The sequence below is a fragment of the Petromyzon marinus genome, chromosome 77 (assembly GCF_048934315.1).
Source record: "Petromyzon marinus isolate PM22_M1 ecotype Great Lakes invasive population chromosome 77, UKy_Petmar_22M1.pri1.0, whole genome shotgun sequence".
In the NCBI taxonomy this organism is placed as follows: Eukaryota; Metazoa; Chordata; class Hyperoartia; order Petromyzontiformes; family Petromyzontidae; genus Petromyzon; species Petromyzon marinus.
The window spans coordinates 1,598,928-1,616,702 of record NC_133743.1 but is presented as its reverse complement, the minus strand read 5'-3'; the positions used below and the strand labels follow the sequence as shown (position 1 = coordinate 1,616,702).

Below are 17,775 nucleotides of genomic sequence, written 5' to 3'. Positions count from 1 at the left end.
GGCTAAAGCACAGCAGGTTGGCACAGTAGGGGGCACAAGTGGTGCATCAGCCAGTCATCTCAGTCAGTCGACCCGTGGCACCTGGGTCTGCCCCGTGACCTCCTGCCAGCGGGCGTTCGACACTTCACGTGGCCTCACGGTGCACATAGCCTGGCACAAGCGTCGTGGTGACGTCACCGCCACTTAGTGGCGAATGGCGGTTGTTGTTGTGTGTCTATGTGTGTGTGTCTGTGTGTGTGTGTCTATGTGTGTGTGTGTGTCTATGTGTCTGTGTGTGTGATGGTACAGATTGTGGGTGTTGACGAGGAGCTCCGCTTCTGCCGCATCTTGAAGCAGCTGCTGGACGACCACAAGGACGTCGTGTTTATGTCTATGTGTGTGTGTGTGTCTATGTGTGTGTGTGTCTATGTGTGTGTGTGTCTATGTGTGTGTGTGTCTATGTGTGTGTGTGTGAGGGTACAGATTGTGGGTGTTGATGAGGAGCTCCGCTTCTGCCGCATCTTGAAGCAGCTCCTGGACGACCACAAGGACGTCGTGTTTATGTCTATGTGTGTGTGTCTATGTGTGTGTGTGTGTCTATGTGTGTGTGTGTCTATGTGTGTGTGTGTCTATGTGTGTGTCTATGTGTGTGTGTGTGTCTATGTGTGTGTGTGATGGTACAGATTGTGGGTGTTGATGAGGAGCTCCGCTTCTGCCGCATCTTGAAGCAGCTGCTGGACGACCACAAGGACGTCGTGTTTATGTCTATGTGTGTGTCTATGTGTGTGTGTCTATGTGTGTGTGTGTGTCTATGTGTGTGTGTGTGTCTATGTGTGTGTGTGTCTATGTGTCTGTGTGTGTGAGGGTACAGATTGTGGGTGTTGACGAGGAGCTCCGATTCTGCCGCATCTTGAAGCAGCTGCTGGACGACCACAAGGACGTCGTGTTTATGTCTATGTGTGTGTGTGTGTCTATGTGTGTGTGTGTCTATGTGTGTGTGATGGTACAGATTGTGGGTGTTGATGAGGAGCTCCGCTTCTGCCGCATCTTGAAGCAGCTGCTGGACGACCACAAGGACGTCGTGTTTATGTCTATGTGTGTGTGTGTCTATGTGTGTGTGTGTCTATGTGTGTGTGATGGTACAGATTGTGGGTGTTGATGAGGAGCTCCGCTTCTGCCGCATCTTGAAGCAGCTGCTGGACGACCACAAGGACGTCGTGTTTATGTCTATGTGTGTGTCTATGTGTGTGTGTCTATGTGTGTGTGTGATGGTACAGATTGTGGGTGTTGATGAGGAGCTCCGCTTCTGCCGCATCTTGAAGCAGCTGCTGGACGACCACAAGGACGTCGTGTTTATGTCTATGTGTGTGTCTATGTGTGTGTGTCTATGTGTGTGTGTGTGTCTATGTGTGTGTGTGTGTCTATGTGTGTGTGTGTCTATGTGTCTATGTGTGTGTGTGTGTCTATGTGTGTGTGAGGTTCTAGATTGTGGGTGTTGACGAGGAGCTCCGATTCTGCCGCATCTTGAAGCAGCTGCTGGACGACCACAAGGACGTCGTGTTTATGTCTATGTGTGTGTGTGTGTCTATGTGTGTGTGTGTCTATGTGTGTGTGTGTGTCTATGTGTGTCTATGTGTGTGTGTGTCTATGTGTGTGTGTCTATGTGTGTGTGTGTGTGTCTGTGTGTGTGTATCTGTGTGTGTGTCTGTGTGTGTGTCTATGTGTGTGTGTGTGTCTATGTGTGTGTGTGTGTGTGATGGTACAGATTGTGGGTGTTGACGAGGAGCTCCGCTTCTGCCGCATCTTGAAGCAGCTCCTGGACGACCACAAGGACGTCGTGTTTATGTCTATGTGTGTGTGTGTGTCTATGTGTGTGTCTATGTGTGTGTGTGTGTGTCTATGTGTGTGTGTGTGTGTCTGTGTGTGTGTGAGGGTACAGATTGTGGGTGTTGACGAGGAGCTCCGATTCTGCCGCATCTTGAAGCAGCTGCTGGACGACCACAAGGACGTCGTGTTCATGTCTATGTGTGTGTGTGTGTCTATGTGTGTGTGTGTCTATGTGTGTGTGTGTGTGTCTATGTGTGTGTGTGTGTGTCTGTGTGTGTGTGAGGGTACAGATTGTGGGTGTTGACGAGGAGCTCCGATTCTGCCGCATCTTGAAGCAGCTCCTGGACGACCACAAGGACGTCGTGTTTATATCTATGTGTGTGTGTGTCTATGTGTGTGTGTGTCTATGTGTGTGTGTGTCTATGTGTGTGTGAGGGTACAGATTGTGGGTGTTGATGAGGAGCTCCGCTTCTGCCGCATCTTGAAGCAGCTCCTGGACGACCACAAGGACGTCGTGTTTATGTCTATGTGTGTGTGTGTGTCTATGTGTGTGTGTGTCTATGTGTGTGTGTGTGAGGGTACAGATTGTGGGTGTTGACGAGGAGCTCCGATTCTGCCGCATCTTGAAGCAGCTGCTGGACGACCACAAGGACGTCGTGACGCAGCTCGCCGAGGGCTTCCGCGAGTGCCGCAAGCACATCCGCGTGAGTCGCTCGCAACCACTCACACGCAACCGGTTGCACGCAACCAGTTGCGCGCAACGCCGATGGAACGTGGACCGATCGCACGGCAGTGAGGGTGGTGGTGGTGAGCGTGGTGGTGGTGGTGGTGAGTGGTGGTGGTGGTGAGTGGTGGTGGTGGTGGTGGTGAGCGTGGTGGTGGTGAGCGTGGTGGTGGTGATCGTGGTGGTGAGCGTGGTGGTGGTGACCGTGGTGGTGAGCGTGGTGGTGGTGAGCGTGGTGGTGGTGGTGGTGAGCGTGGTGGTGGTGACTGTGGTGGTGGTGAGCGTGGTGGTGGTGGTGAGCGTGGTGGTGAGTGGTGGTCGTGAGCGTGGTGGTGGTGAGCGTGGTGGTGGTGACCGTGGTGGTGGTGGTGGTGGTGAGCGTGGTGGTGGTGGTGAGCGTGGTGGTGAGTAGCGGTGGTGCCATTCCCAGGACGAGGCTCTGGTGAGGACGTTTCTAGACAAGACGCTCACCTCCAGACTCGGCATGCGTATGCTGGCTGCTCACCACATTGCCCTGCACGAGGACAAGGTGCTCACCACTCCTCACCACTCACTCACCACTCACTCACCAACCACTCACCCACCCACCCACTCACTCACCCACTCACTCACTCACTCACCAACCACTCACCACTCTCACTGACCACTCACTCACCACTCTCACCACCCACTCACTCACCACTCACTCACCCACCACACACACTCACCAACCACTCACCACTCACTCGCCAACCACTCACCACTCACTCACCACTCACTCACCACTCACTCACCACTCACTACACACTCACTACTCACTCACCACTCACTCACTCACCACTCACTACACACTCACTCATCACTCACTACTCACTATACACTCACTCACTCACCACTCACTCACCACTCTCACTCACTCACACTCACCACTCACTCACTCACCACTCACTCACTCACCACTCACACTCACCACTCACACTCACCACTCACTCACCACTCACTCACCACACTCACTCACCACTCTCACTCACCACACACACTTACCACGCACTCACCACACACTTACCACTCACTCACCACTCACACTCACCACTCACACTCACCACTCTCACTCACCACTCACTCACTCACCACTCACTCACTCACCACTCACTCATCCACTCACTCACTCATCCACTCACCCACTCACTCACTCACCACTCACCACCCACCCACTCACCCACCCACCCACCACTCACTCACCCACTCACCCACCCACCCACCCACTCACCCACCCACTCACCCACCCACCCACCCACTCACCCACCCACTCACCCACCCACCCACTCACCCACTCACCCACTCACCCACCCACTCACTCACCCACCCACGCACTCACCCACCCACCCACCCACTCACCCACTCACCCACTCACCCACCCACTCACTCACCCACCCACCCACTCACCCACCCACCCACTCACCCACTCACACTCACCACTCACCCACTCACTCACCCACCCACCCACTCACCCACCCACACACTCACTCACTCACCCACCCACCCACTCACCCACCCACCCATCCACCCACTCACTCACTCACCCACCCACTCACTCACCACTCACTCACTCACCCACTCACCCACCACCCACTCACCCACCCACTCACCCACTCACTCACTCACTCACCCACCCACTCACTCACTCACCCACCCAACCACTCACCCACTCACCCACTCACCACTAACTCACCCACCCACTCACCCACCCACCCACTCACCCACCCACTCACCCACTCACCCACTCACTCACCCACCCACCCACCCACCCACTTACCCACTCACCCACTCACCCACCCACTCACCCACTCACCCACTCACTCACCCACTCACTCACTCACCCACCCACTCACTCACTCACCCACCCAACCACTCACCCACTCACCCACTCACTCACTCACCCACCCAACCACTCACTCACTCACCCACTCACCCACTCACCCACTCACTCACCCACTCACCCACCCACCCACTCACTCACTCACCCACTCACTCACCCACCCACCCACCCAATCACTAACTCACTCACCCACTCACTCACTCACCCACTCACCCACTCACCCACTCACTCACTCACTCACCCCCTCACCCACTCACTCACCCACTCACCACTCACTCACCCCCCTGTATCTCCCCCACGACAGCCCCACTTTGTGGGCATCATCTGCACCCAGCTCTCCCCACTCTCACTCACCACTCACTCACCACTCACTCACCCACTCACCCACTCACCCACTTACCACTCACTCACCCACTCACCCACTCACCCACTTACCACTCACTCACCACTCACTCACCCACTCACTCACCCACCCACTCACCCACTCACCACTCACTCACCCACTCACCACTCACTCACCCCCCTGTATCTCCCCCACGACAGTCCCACTTTGTGGGCATCATCTGCACCCAGCTCTCCCCACTCTCACTCACCACCCACTCACCACTCACTCACCCACTCACTCACCCACTCACCCACCCACCCACTCACCCACCCACTCACCCACCCACCCACTCACCCACTCACCACTCACTCACCACTCACTCACCCACTCACTCACTCACCACTCACTCACTCACCACTCACTCACTCACTCACCACTCACTCACTCACTCACCACCCACTCACCACTCACTCACTCACTCACCACCCACTCACCACTCACTCACTCACTCACCACTCACCCACCCACTCACTCACCACTCACCACCCACTCACCACTCACTCACTCACTCACCACTCACCCACCCACTCACTCACCACTCACTCACCACTCACTCACCCACCCAACCACTCACCCATTCACCCACTCACTCACTCACCCACTCACCCACCCACCAACCCACCCACTCACCCACTCACCCACCCACTCACCCACTCACCCACTCACCCACTCACCCACCACTCACTCACCCACCCACCCACCCACTCACTCACTCACCCACTCACCCACTCACCCACCCACTCACCCACTCACCACTCACTCACCCCCCTGTTTCTCCCCCACGACAGCCCCACTTTGTGGGCATCATCTGCACCCAGCTCTCCCCACTCTCACTCACCACTCACTCACCACTCACTCACCACTCACTCACCCACTCACCCACTCAACCACCCACTCACCCACTCACCCACTCACTCACCCACTCACCCACCCACTCACCCACTCACCCACCCACCCACCCACTCACCCACCCACCCACTCACCCACCCACCCACTCACTCACTCACTCACCCACCCACCCACTCACTCACTCACCCACCCACTCACTCACCCACTCACCCACCCACCCACCCTCCCACCCACCCACTCACCCACTCACCCACTCACCCACTCACCCACTCACTCACTCACCCACTCACCCACCCACCCACTCACCCACTCACCCACCCACTCACCCACTCACCCACCCACTCACCCACCCACCCACTCACCCACTCACCCACTCACCCCCCTGTATCTCCCCCACGACAGCCCCACTTTGTGGGCATCATCTGCACCCAGCTCTCCCCACTCTCACTCACCACTCACTCACCACTCACTCACCCACTCAACCACCCACTCACCCACTCACCCACTCACTCACCCACTCACCCACCCACTCACCCACTCACCCACCCACCCACCCACTCACCCACCCACCCACTCACCCACCCACCCACTCACTCACTCACTCACCCACCCACCCACTCACTCACTCACCCACCCACTCACTCACTCACTCACCACTCACTCACCCACTCACCCACCCACCCACCCTCCCACCCACCCACTCACCCACTCACCCACTCACCCACTCACTCACTCACCCACTCACCCACCCACCCACTCACCCACTCACCCACCCACTCACCCACTCACCCACCCACTCACCCACCCACCCACTCACCCACTCACCCACTCACCCCCCTGTATCTCCCCCACGACAGCCCCACTTTGTGGGCATCATCTGCACCCAGCTCTCCCCACTCTCACTCACCACTCACTCACCACCCACTCACCCACCCATCCACCCACTCACTCACCACTCACTCACCCCCTGTATCTCCCCCACGACAGCCCCACTTTGTGGGCATCATCTGCACCCAGCTCTCCCCACGCCGCTCTGTGGAGCGTTGGGTCGACTTCTCCCGCCGGGTGTGCGAGCACAAATACGGTGCCGCTCCTCTGGTGCGCGTCAACGGTCACGTGGCAGTGAGGTTCCCCTACCTGGCCACGCCGCTAGACTACATCCTGCCGGAGCTGCTCAAGAACGCCATGCGGTGGGTGGGTGGGGTGGGTGGGTGGGTGGGTGAGTGCGTGGGTGGGTGGGTGAGTGGGTGGGTGAGTGAGTGGGTGGGTGAGTGGGTGAGTGGGTGGGTGGGTGGGTGAGTGGGTGGGTGAGTGGGTGAGTGAGTGGGGGAGTGAGTGGGTGGGTGAGTGGGTGAGTGGGTGAGTGGGTGGGTGGGTGGGTGAGTGAGTGAGTGAGTGGGTGAGTGAGTGGGTGGGTGAGTGGGTGGGTGGGTGGGTGAGTGAGTGGGTGGGTGAGTGGGTGGGTGGGTGAGTGGGTGAGTGAGTGAGTTAGTGATTGGGTGGGTGGGTGGGTGAGTGGGTGGGTGGGTGGGTGAGTGAGTGGGTGGGTGGGTGGGTGAGTGAGTGGGTGGGTGAGTGGGTGAGTGAGTGAGTTAGTGATTGGGTGGGTGGGTGGGTGAGTGAGTGGGTGGGTGAGTGAGTGAGTGAGTGACTGAGTGACTGAGTGAGATTCCCCTCCGGGGCCATCTCACTTGACTACATCCTGACGTGTCTCTCTCTGTATCTGTGTCTCTCTGTGTCCGTGTCTCTCTGTGTCCGTGTCTCTCTGTGTCCGTGTCTCTCTGTGTCCGTGTCTCTCTGTCCTTGTCCGTGTCTCCAGGGCCACGATGGAGTCCCACCTGGACTCTCCCTACAACGTGCCGGACGTTGTGGTCACCATCGCCAACAACCCCAGAGACTTCATCATCCGGTACACCACGTGACTACCACGTGACTACCACACTCTGTAGGGTCTCAGATACACACACTACACCACGTGACTACCACACTGTGCAGGGTCTCAGATACACACACTACACCACGTGACTACCACACTGTGTGTAGGGTCTCAGATACACACACTACACCACGTGACTACCACACTGTGTGTAGGGTTTCAGATACACACACTACACCACGTGACTACCACACTGTGTGTAGGGTCTCAGATACACACACTACACCACGTGACTACCACACTGTGTGTAGGGTCTCAGATACACACAATACACCACGTGACTACCACACTGTGTGTAGGGTCTCAGATACACACACTACACCACGTGACTACCACACTGTGTGTAGGGTCTCAGATACACACACTACACCACGTGACTACCACACTGTGTGTAGGGTCTCAGATACACACACTACACCACGTGACTATCACACTCTGTAGGGTCTCAGATACACACACTACACCACGTGACTACCACACTCTGTGTAGGGTCTCAGATACACACACTACACCACGTGACTACCACACTGTGTGTAGGGTCTCAGATACACACACTACACCACGTGACTACCACACTGTGTGTAGGGTCTCAGATATACACACTACACCACGTGACTACCACACACTCTGTAGGGTCTCAGATACACACACTACACCACGTGACTACCACACTGTGTGTAGGGTCTCAGATACACACACTACACCACGTGACTACCACACTCTGTAGGGTCTCAGATACACACACTACACCACGTGACTACCACACTCTGTGTAGGGTCTCAGATACACACACTACACCACGTGACTACCACACTCTGTGTAGGGTCTCAGATACACACACTACACCACGTGACTACTTCACTGTGTGTAGGGTCTCAGATACACACACTACACCACGTGACTACCACACACTCTGTAGGGTCTCAGATACACACACTACACCACGTGACTACCACACTCTGTAGGGTCTCAGATACACACACTACACCACGTGACTACCACACACTCTGTAGGGTCTCAGATACACACACTACACCACGTGACTACCACACTGTGTGTAGGGTCTCAGATACACACACTACACCACGTGACTACCACACTCTGTAGGGTCTCAGATACACACACTACACCACGTGACTACCACACTCTGTAGGGTCTCAGATACACACACTACACCACGTGACTACCACGTGACTACCACACTCTGTAGGGTCTCAGATACACACACTACACCACGTGACTACCACACTGTGTGTAAGGTCTCAGATACACACACTACACCACGTGACTACCACACACTCTGTAGGGTCTCAGATACACACACTACACCACGTGACTATCACACTGTGTGTAGGGTCTCAGATACACACACTACACCACGTGACTATCACACTGTGTGTAGGGTCTCAGATACACACACTACACCACGTGACTATCACACTGTGTGTAGGGTCTCAGATACACACACTACACCACGTGACTACCACACACTGTGTAGGGTCTCAGATACACACACTACACCACGTGACTACCACACTGTGTGTAGGGTCTCAGATATACACACTACACCACGTGACTATCACACTGTGTAGGGTCTCAGATACACACACTACACCACGTGACTACCACACACTCTGTAGGGTCTCAGATACACACACTACACCACGTGACTACCACACACTGTGTAGGGTCTCAGATACACACACTACACCACGTGACTACCACACTGTGTGTAGGGTCTCAGATACACACACTACACCACGTGACTACCACACTCTGTAGGGTCTCAGATACACACACTACACCACGTGACTACCACACTCTGTAGGGTCTCAGATACACACACTACACCACGTGACTACCACGTGACTACCACACTCTGTAGGGTCTCAGATACACACACTACACCACGTGACTACCACACTGTGTGTAAGGTCTCAGATACACACACTACACCACGTGACTACCACACACTCTGTAGGGTCTCAGATACACACACTACACCACGTGACTATCACACTGTGTGTAGGGTCTCAGATACACACACTACACCACGTGACTATCACACTGTGTGTAGGGTCTCAGATACACACACTACACCACGTGACTATCACACTGTGTGTAGGGTCTCAGATACACACACTACACCACGTGACTATCACACACTGTGTAGGGTCTCAGATACACACACTACACCACGTGACTACCACACTCTGTAGGGTCACAGATACACACACTACACCACGTGACTATCACACTGTGTGTAGGGTCTCAGATACACACACTACACCACGTGACTATCACACTGTGTAGGGTCTCAGATACACACACTACACCACGTGACTACCACACTGTGTGTAGGGTCTCAGATACACACACTACACCACGTGACTACCACACTGTGTGTAGGGTCTCAGATACACACACTACACCACGTGACTATCACACTGTGTGTGTAGGGTCTCAGATACACACACTACACCACGTGACTACCACACTGTGTGTAGGGTCACAGATACACACACTACACCACGTGACTACCACACTTTGTGTAGGGTCACAGATACACACACTACACCACGTGACTATCACACTCTGTAGGGTCTCAGATACACACACTACACCACGTGACTACCACGTGACTACCACACTGTGTGTAGGGTCTCAGATACACACACTACACCACGTGACTACCACACTCTGTGTAGGGTCTCAGATACACACACTACACCACGTGACTACCACACTCTGTGTGTAGGGTCTCAGATACACACACTACACCACGTGACTACCACACTCTGTAGGGTCTCAGATACACACACTACACCACGTGACTACCACACTGTGTGTAGGGTCTCAGATACACACACTACACCACGTGACTACCACACTGTGTGTAGGGTCTCAGATACACACACTACACCACGTGACTACCACTCTGTGTAGGGTCTCAGATACACACACTACACCACGTGACTACCACTCTGTGTAGGGTCTCAGATACACACACTACACCACGTGACTACCACTCTGTGTAGGGTCACAGATACACACACTACACCACGTGACTACCACACTGTGTGTAGGGTCTCAGATACACACACTACACCACGTGACTACCACACTGTGTGTGTAGGGTCACAGATACACACACTACACCACGTGACTACCACACTCTGTAGGGTCTCAGATACACACACTACACCACGTGACTACCACACTGTGTGTAGGGTCTCAGATACACACACTACACCACGTGACTACCACACTGTGTGTAGGGTCTCAGATACACACACTACACCACGTGACTACCACACTCTGTAGGGTCTCAGATACACACACTACACCACGTGACTACCACACTTTGTGTAGGGTCTCAGATACACACACTACACCACGTGACTACCACACTGTGTGTAGGGTGTCAGATACACACACTACACCACGTGACTACCACACTGTGTGTAGGGTCTCAGATATACACACTACACCACGTGACTATCACACTGTGTAGGGTCTCAGATACACACACTACACCACGTGACTACCACACTGTGTGTGTAGGGTCTCAGATACACACACTACACCACGTGACTACCACACTCTGTGTAGGGTCTCAGATACACACACTACACCACGTGACTACCACACACTGTGTAGGGTCTCAGATACACACACTACACCACGTGACTACCACACTGTGTGTAGGGTCTCAGATACACACACTACACCACGTGACTACCACACTCTGTGTAGGGTCTCAGATACACACACTACACCACGTGACTACCACTCTGTAGGGTCTCAGATACACACACTACACCACGTGACTACCACACTCTGTGTAGGGTCTCAGATACACACACTACACCACGTGACTACCACACTGTGTGTAGGGTCTCAGATACACACACTACACCACGTGACTACCACTCTGTAGGGTCTCAGATACACACACTACACCACGTGACTACCACACTGTGTGTAGGGTCTCAGATACACGTGACTACCACTGTGTAGGGTCTCAGATACACACACTACACCACGTGACTATCACACTGTGTGTAGGGTCTCAGATACACACACTACACCACGTGACTACCACACTCTGTGTGTAGGGTCTCAGATACACACACTACACCACGTGACTACCACACTGTGTGTGTAGGGTCTCAGATACACACACTACACCACGTGACTACCACACAGTGTGTGTAGGGTCTCAGATACACACACTACACCACGTGAATACCACACTGTGTAGGGTCTCAGATACACACACTACACCACGTGACTACCACACTCTGTGTAGGGTCTCAGATACACACAGTACACCACGTGACTACCACACACTGTGTAGGGTCTCAGATACACACACTACACCACGTGACTACCACACTCTGTGTAGGGTCTCAGATACACACACTACACCACGTGACTACCACACTGTGTGTAGGGTCTCAGATACACACACTACACCACGTGACTACCACACTCTGTAGGGTCACAGATACACACACTACACCACGTGACTACCACTCTGTGTGTAGGGTCTCAGATACACACACTACACCACGTGACTATCACACTGTGTGTAGGGTCTCTGATACACACACTACACCACGTGACTACCACACTGTGTGTAGGGTCTCAGATACACACACTACACCACGTGACTACCACACTCTGTAGGGTCTCAGATACACACACTACACCACGTGACTACCACACTGTCTGTAGGGTCTCAGACACACACACTACACCACGTGACTAACACTCTGTGTAGGGTCTCAGATACACACACTACACCACGTGACTACCACTCTGTGTAGGGTCTCAGATACACACACTACACCACGTGACTACCACACTCTGTAGGGTCTCAGATACACACACTACACCACGTGACTACCACTCTGTGTAGGGTCTCAGATACACACACTACACCACGTGACTACCACTCTGTGTAGGGTCTCAGATACACACACTACACCACGTGACTATCACACTGTGTAGGGTCTCAGATACACACACTACACCACGTGACTACCACACTGTGTGTAGGGTCTCAGATACACACACTACACCACGTGACTACCACACTGTGTGTAGGGTCTCAGATACACACACTACACCACGTGACTACCGCACTGTGTGTAGGGTCTCAGATACACACACTACACCACGTGACTATCACACTGTGTGTAGGGTCTCAGATACACACACTACACCACGTGACTATCACACTGTGTGTAGGGTCTCAGATACACACACTACACCACGTGACTACCACTCTGTGTAGGGTCTCATATACACACACTACACCACGTGACTACCACACACTGTAGGGTCTCAGATACACACACTACACCACGTGACTACCACACTGTGTGTAGGGTCTCAGATACACACACTACACCACGTGACTATCACACACTGTGTAGGTCTCAGATACACACACTACACCACGTGACTACCACACTGTGTGTAGGGTCTCAGATACACACACTACACCACGTGACTACCACACTGTGTGTAGGGTCTTAGATACACACACTACACCACGTGACTACCACACTGTAAGGTCTCTGATACACACACTACACCACGTGACTACCACACTGTGTGTAGGGTCTCAGATACACACACTACACCACGTGACTATCACACTGTGTGTAGGGTCTCAGATACACACACTACACCACGTGACTACCACACTGTGTATAGGGTCTCAGATACACACACTACACCACGTGACTAACACACACTGTGTGTAGGGTCTCAGATACACACACTGCACCACGTGACTACCACACACTGTGTGTAGGGTCTCAGATACACACACTACACCACGTGACTACCACAGACTGTGTAGGGTCTCAGATACACACACTACACCACGTGACTACCACACTCTGTGTAGGGTCTCAGATACACACACTACACCACGTGACTACCACACTGTGTGTAGGGTCTCAGATACACACACTACACCACGTGACTACCACACTGTGTGTTTAGGGTCTCAGATACACACACTACACCACGTGACTACCACACTCTGTGTAGGGTCTCAGATACACACACTACACTACGTGACTACCACACACTGTGTAGGGTCTCAGATACACACACTACACCACGTGACTACCACACTGTGTGTAGGGTCTCAGATACACACACTACACCACGTGACTACCACACTGTGTGTAGGGTCTCAGATACACACACTACACCACGTGACTACCACTCTGTAGGGTCTCAGATACACACACTACACCACGTGACTACCACACTCTGTGTAGGGTCTCAGATACACACACTACACCACGTGACTACCACACTGTGTGTAGGGTCTCAGATACACACACTACACCACGTGACTACCACTCTGTAGGGTCTCAGATACACACACTACACCACGTGACTACCACACTGTGTGTAGGGTCTCAGATACACGTGACTACCACTGTGTAGGGTCTCAGATACACACACTACACCACGTGACTATCACACTGTGTGTAGGGTCTCAGATACACACACTACACCACGTGACTACCACACTCTGTGTGTAGGGTCTCAGATACACACACTATACCACGTGACTACAACACTGTGTGTGTAGGGTCTCAGATACACACACTACACCACGTGACTACCACACAGTGTGTGTAGGGTCTCAGATACACACACTACACCACGTGAATACCACACTGTGTGTAGGGTCTCAGATACACACACTACACCACGTGACTACCACACTCTGTGTAGGGTCTCAGATACACACAGTACACCACGTGACTACCACACACTGTGTAGGGTCTCAGATACACACACTACACCACGTGACTACCACACTCTGTGTAGGGTCTCAGATACACACACTACACCACGTGACTACCACACTGTGTGTAGGGTCTCAGATACACACACTACACCACGTGACTACCACACTCTGTAGGGTCACAGATACACACACTACACCACGTGACTACCACTCTGTGTGTAGGGTCTCAGATACACACACTACACCACGTGACTATCACACTGTGTGTAGGGTCTCTGATACACACACTACACCACGTGACTACCACACTGTGTGTAGGGTCTCAGATACACACACTACACCACGTGACTACCACACTCTGTAGGGTCTCAGATACACACACTACACCACGTGACTACCACACTGTCTGTAGGGTCTCAGACACACACACTACACCACGTGACTAACACTCTGTGTAGGGTCTCAGATACACACACTACACCACGTGACTACCACTCTGTGTAGGGTCTCAGATACACACACTACACCACGTGACTACCACACTCTGTAGGGTCTCAGATACACACACTACACCACGTGACTACCACTCTGTGTAGGGTCTCAGATACACACACTACACCACGTGACTACCACTCTGTGTAGGGTCTCAGATACACACACTACACCACGTGACTATCACACTGTGTAGGGTCTCAGATACACACACTACACCACGTGACTACCACACTGTGTGTAGGGTCTCAGATACACACACTACACCACGTGACTACCACACTGTGTGTAGGGTCTCAGATACACACACTACACCACGTGACTACCACACTGTGTGTAGGGTCTCAGATACACACACTACACCACGTGACTATCACACTGTGTGTAGGGTCTCAGATACACACACTACACCACGTGACTATCACACTGTGTGTAGGGTCTCAGATACACACACTACACCACGTGACTACCACTCTGTGTAGGGTCTCAGATACACACACTACACCACGTGACTACCACACACTGTAGGGTCTCAGATACACACACTACACCACGTGACTACCACACTGTGTGTAGGGTCTCAGATACACACACTACACCACGTGACTATCACACACTGTGTAGGTCTCAGATACACACACTACACCACGTGACTACCACACTGTGTGTAGGGTCTCAGATACACACACTACACCACGTGACTACCACACTGTGTGTAGGGTCTCAGATACACACACTACACCACGTGACTACCACACTGTAAGGTCTCTGATACACACACTACACCACGTGACTACCACACTGTGTGTAGGGTCTCAGATACACACACTACACCACGTGACTATCACACTGTGTGTAGGGTCTCAGATACACACACTACACCACGTGACTACCACACTGTGTATAGGGTCTCAGATACACACACTACACCACGTGACTAACACACACTGTGTGTAGGGTCTCAGATACACACACTACACCACGTGACTACCACACACTCTGTAGGGTCTCAGATACACACACTACACCACGTGACTACCACACTGTGTGTAGGGTCTCAGATACACACACTACACCACGTGACTAACACACACTGTGTGTAGGGTCTCAGATACACACACTACACCACGTGACTACCACACTGTGTGTGTAGGGTCTCAGATACACACACTACACCACGTGACTACCACACTGTGTGTAGGGTCTCAGATACACACACTACACCACGTGACTACCACACTGTGTAGGGTCTCAGATACACACACTACACCACGTGACTACCACACTGTAGGGTCTCAGATACACACACTATACCACGTGACTACCACGTGACTACCACACTGTGTAGGGTCTCAGATACACACACTACACCACGTGACTATCACACTGTGTGTAGGGTCTCAGATACACACACTACACCACGTGACTACCACACTGTGTGTAGGGTCTCAGATACACACACTACACCACGTGACTATCACACTGTGTGTAGGGTCTCAGATACACACACTACACCACGTGACTACCACACTGTGTGTAGGGTCTCAGATACACACACTACACCACGTGACTACCACACTGTGTGTGTAGGGTCACAGATACACACACTACACCACGTGACTACCACACTGTGTGTAGGGTCTCAGATACACACACTACACCACGTGACTACCACACTGTGTGTAGGGTCTCAGATACACACACTACACCACGTGACTAACACACTGTGTGTAGGGTCTCAGATACACACACTACACCACGTGACTACCACACTCTGTGTGTAGGGTCTCAGATACACACACTACACCACGTGACTAACACACTGTGTGTAGGGTCTCAGATACACACACTACACCACGTGACTACCACTCTGTGTGTAGGGTCTCAGATACACACACTACACCACGTGACTACCACTCTGTGTGTAGGGTCTCAGATACACACACTACACCACGTGACTACCACACTCTGTAGGGTCTCAGATACACACACTACACCACGTGACTATCACACTGTGTGTAGGGTCTCGGATACACACACTACACCACGTGACTACCACACTGTGTAGGGTCTCAGATACACACACTACACCACGTGACTATCACACTCTGTAGGGTCTCAGATACACACACTACACCACGTGACTATCACACTGTGTGTAGGGTCTCAGATACACACACTACACCACGTGACTACCACACTGTGTGTAGGGTCTCAGATACACACACTACACCACGTGACTACCACACTCTGTAGGGTCTCAGATACACACACTACACCACGTGACTACCACACTGTGTGTAGGGTCTCTGATACACACACTACACCACGTGGCTACCACACTGTGTGTGTAGGGTCTCAGATACACACACTACACCACGTGACTATCACACTGTGTAGGGTCTCAGATACACACACTACACCACGTGACTACCACACTCTGTGTAGGGTCTCAGATACACACACTACACCACGTGACTACCACACTGTGTGTAGGGTCTCAGATACACACACTACACCACGTGACTACCACACTGTGTGTCGGGTCTCAGATACACACACTACACCACGTGACTACCACACTGTGTGTAGGGTCTCAGATACACACACTACACCACGTGACTACCACACTCTGTAGGGTCTCAGATACACACACTACACCACGTGACTACCACACTGTGTGTAGGGTCACAGATACACACACTACACCACGTGACTACCACACTGTGTGTAGGGTCTCAGATACACACACTACACCACGTGACTACCACACTGTGTGTAGGGTCTCAGATACACACACTACACCACGTGACTATCACATTGTGTGTAGGGTCTCAGATACACACACTACACCACGTGACTATCACACTGTGTGTAGGGTCTCAGATACACACACTACACCACGTGACTACCACACTGTGTGTAGGGTCTCAGATAC

The 17,775-nt window shown here is 52.9% G+C and overlaps 1 protein-coding gene and 1 long non-coding RNA gene across 3 annotated transcripts in view; both read left to right on the top strand.

Annotated features, from left to right (window-relative positions):
* LOC116958441 (branched-chain alpha-ketoacid dehydrogenase kinase) overlaps positions 1-17,775 on the top strand; it is a 175,865-nt gene that overhangs the window by 14,979 nt on the left and 143,111 nt on the right. Inside the window, exons 5-8 of one of the 2 annotated variants that reach the window (XM_076056646.1) lie at positions 2,391-2,510; positions 2,961-3,059; positions 6,610-6,812; positions 7,442-7,531. In XM_076056646.1, coding sequence (XP_075912761.1) covers positions 2,391-2,510; positions 2,961-3,059; positions 6,610-6,812; positions 7,442-7,531 — 512 coding nt within the window. Of the gene's footprint in view, positions 1-850; positions 1,598-2,390; positions 2,511-2,960; positions 3,060-6,609; positions 6,813-7,441; positions 7,532-17,775 lie in introns of those variants that run through there. The other variant, XM_076056647.1, reaches the window with a different exon arrangement.
* LOC142907310 (uncharacterized) overlaps positions 1-17,775 on the top strand; it is a 91,341-nt gene that overhangs the window by 62,103 nt on the left and 11,463 nt on the right. The gene's annotated exons all lie outside the window — the stretch shown is intronic.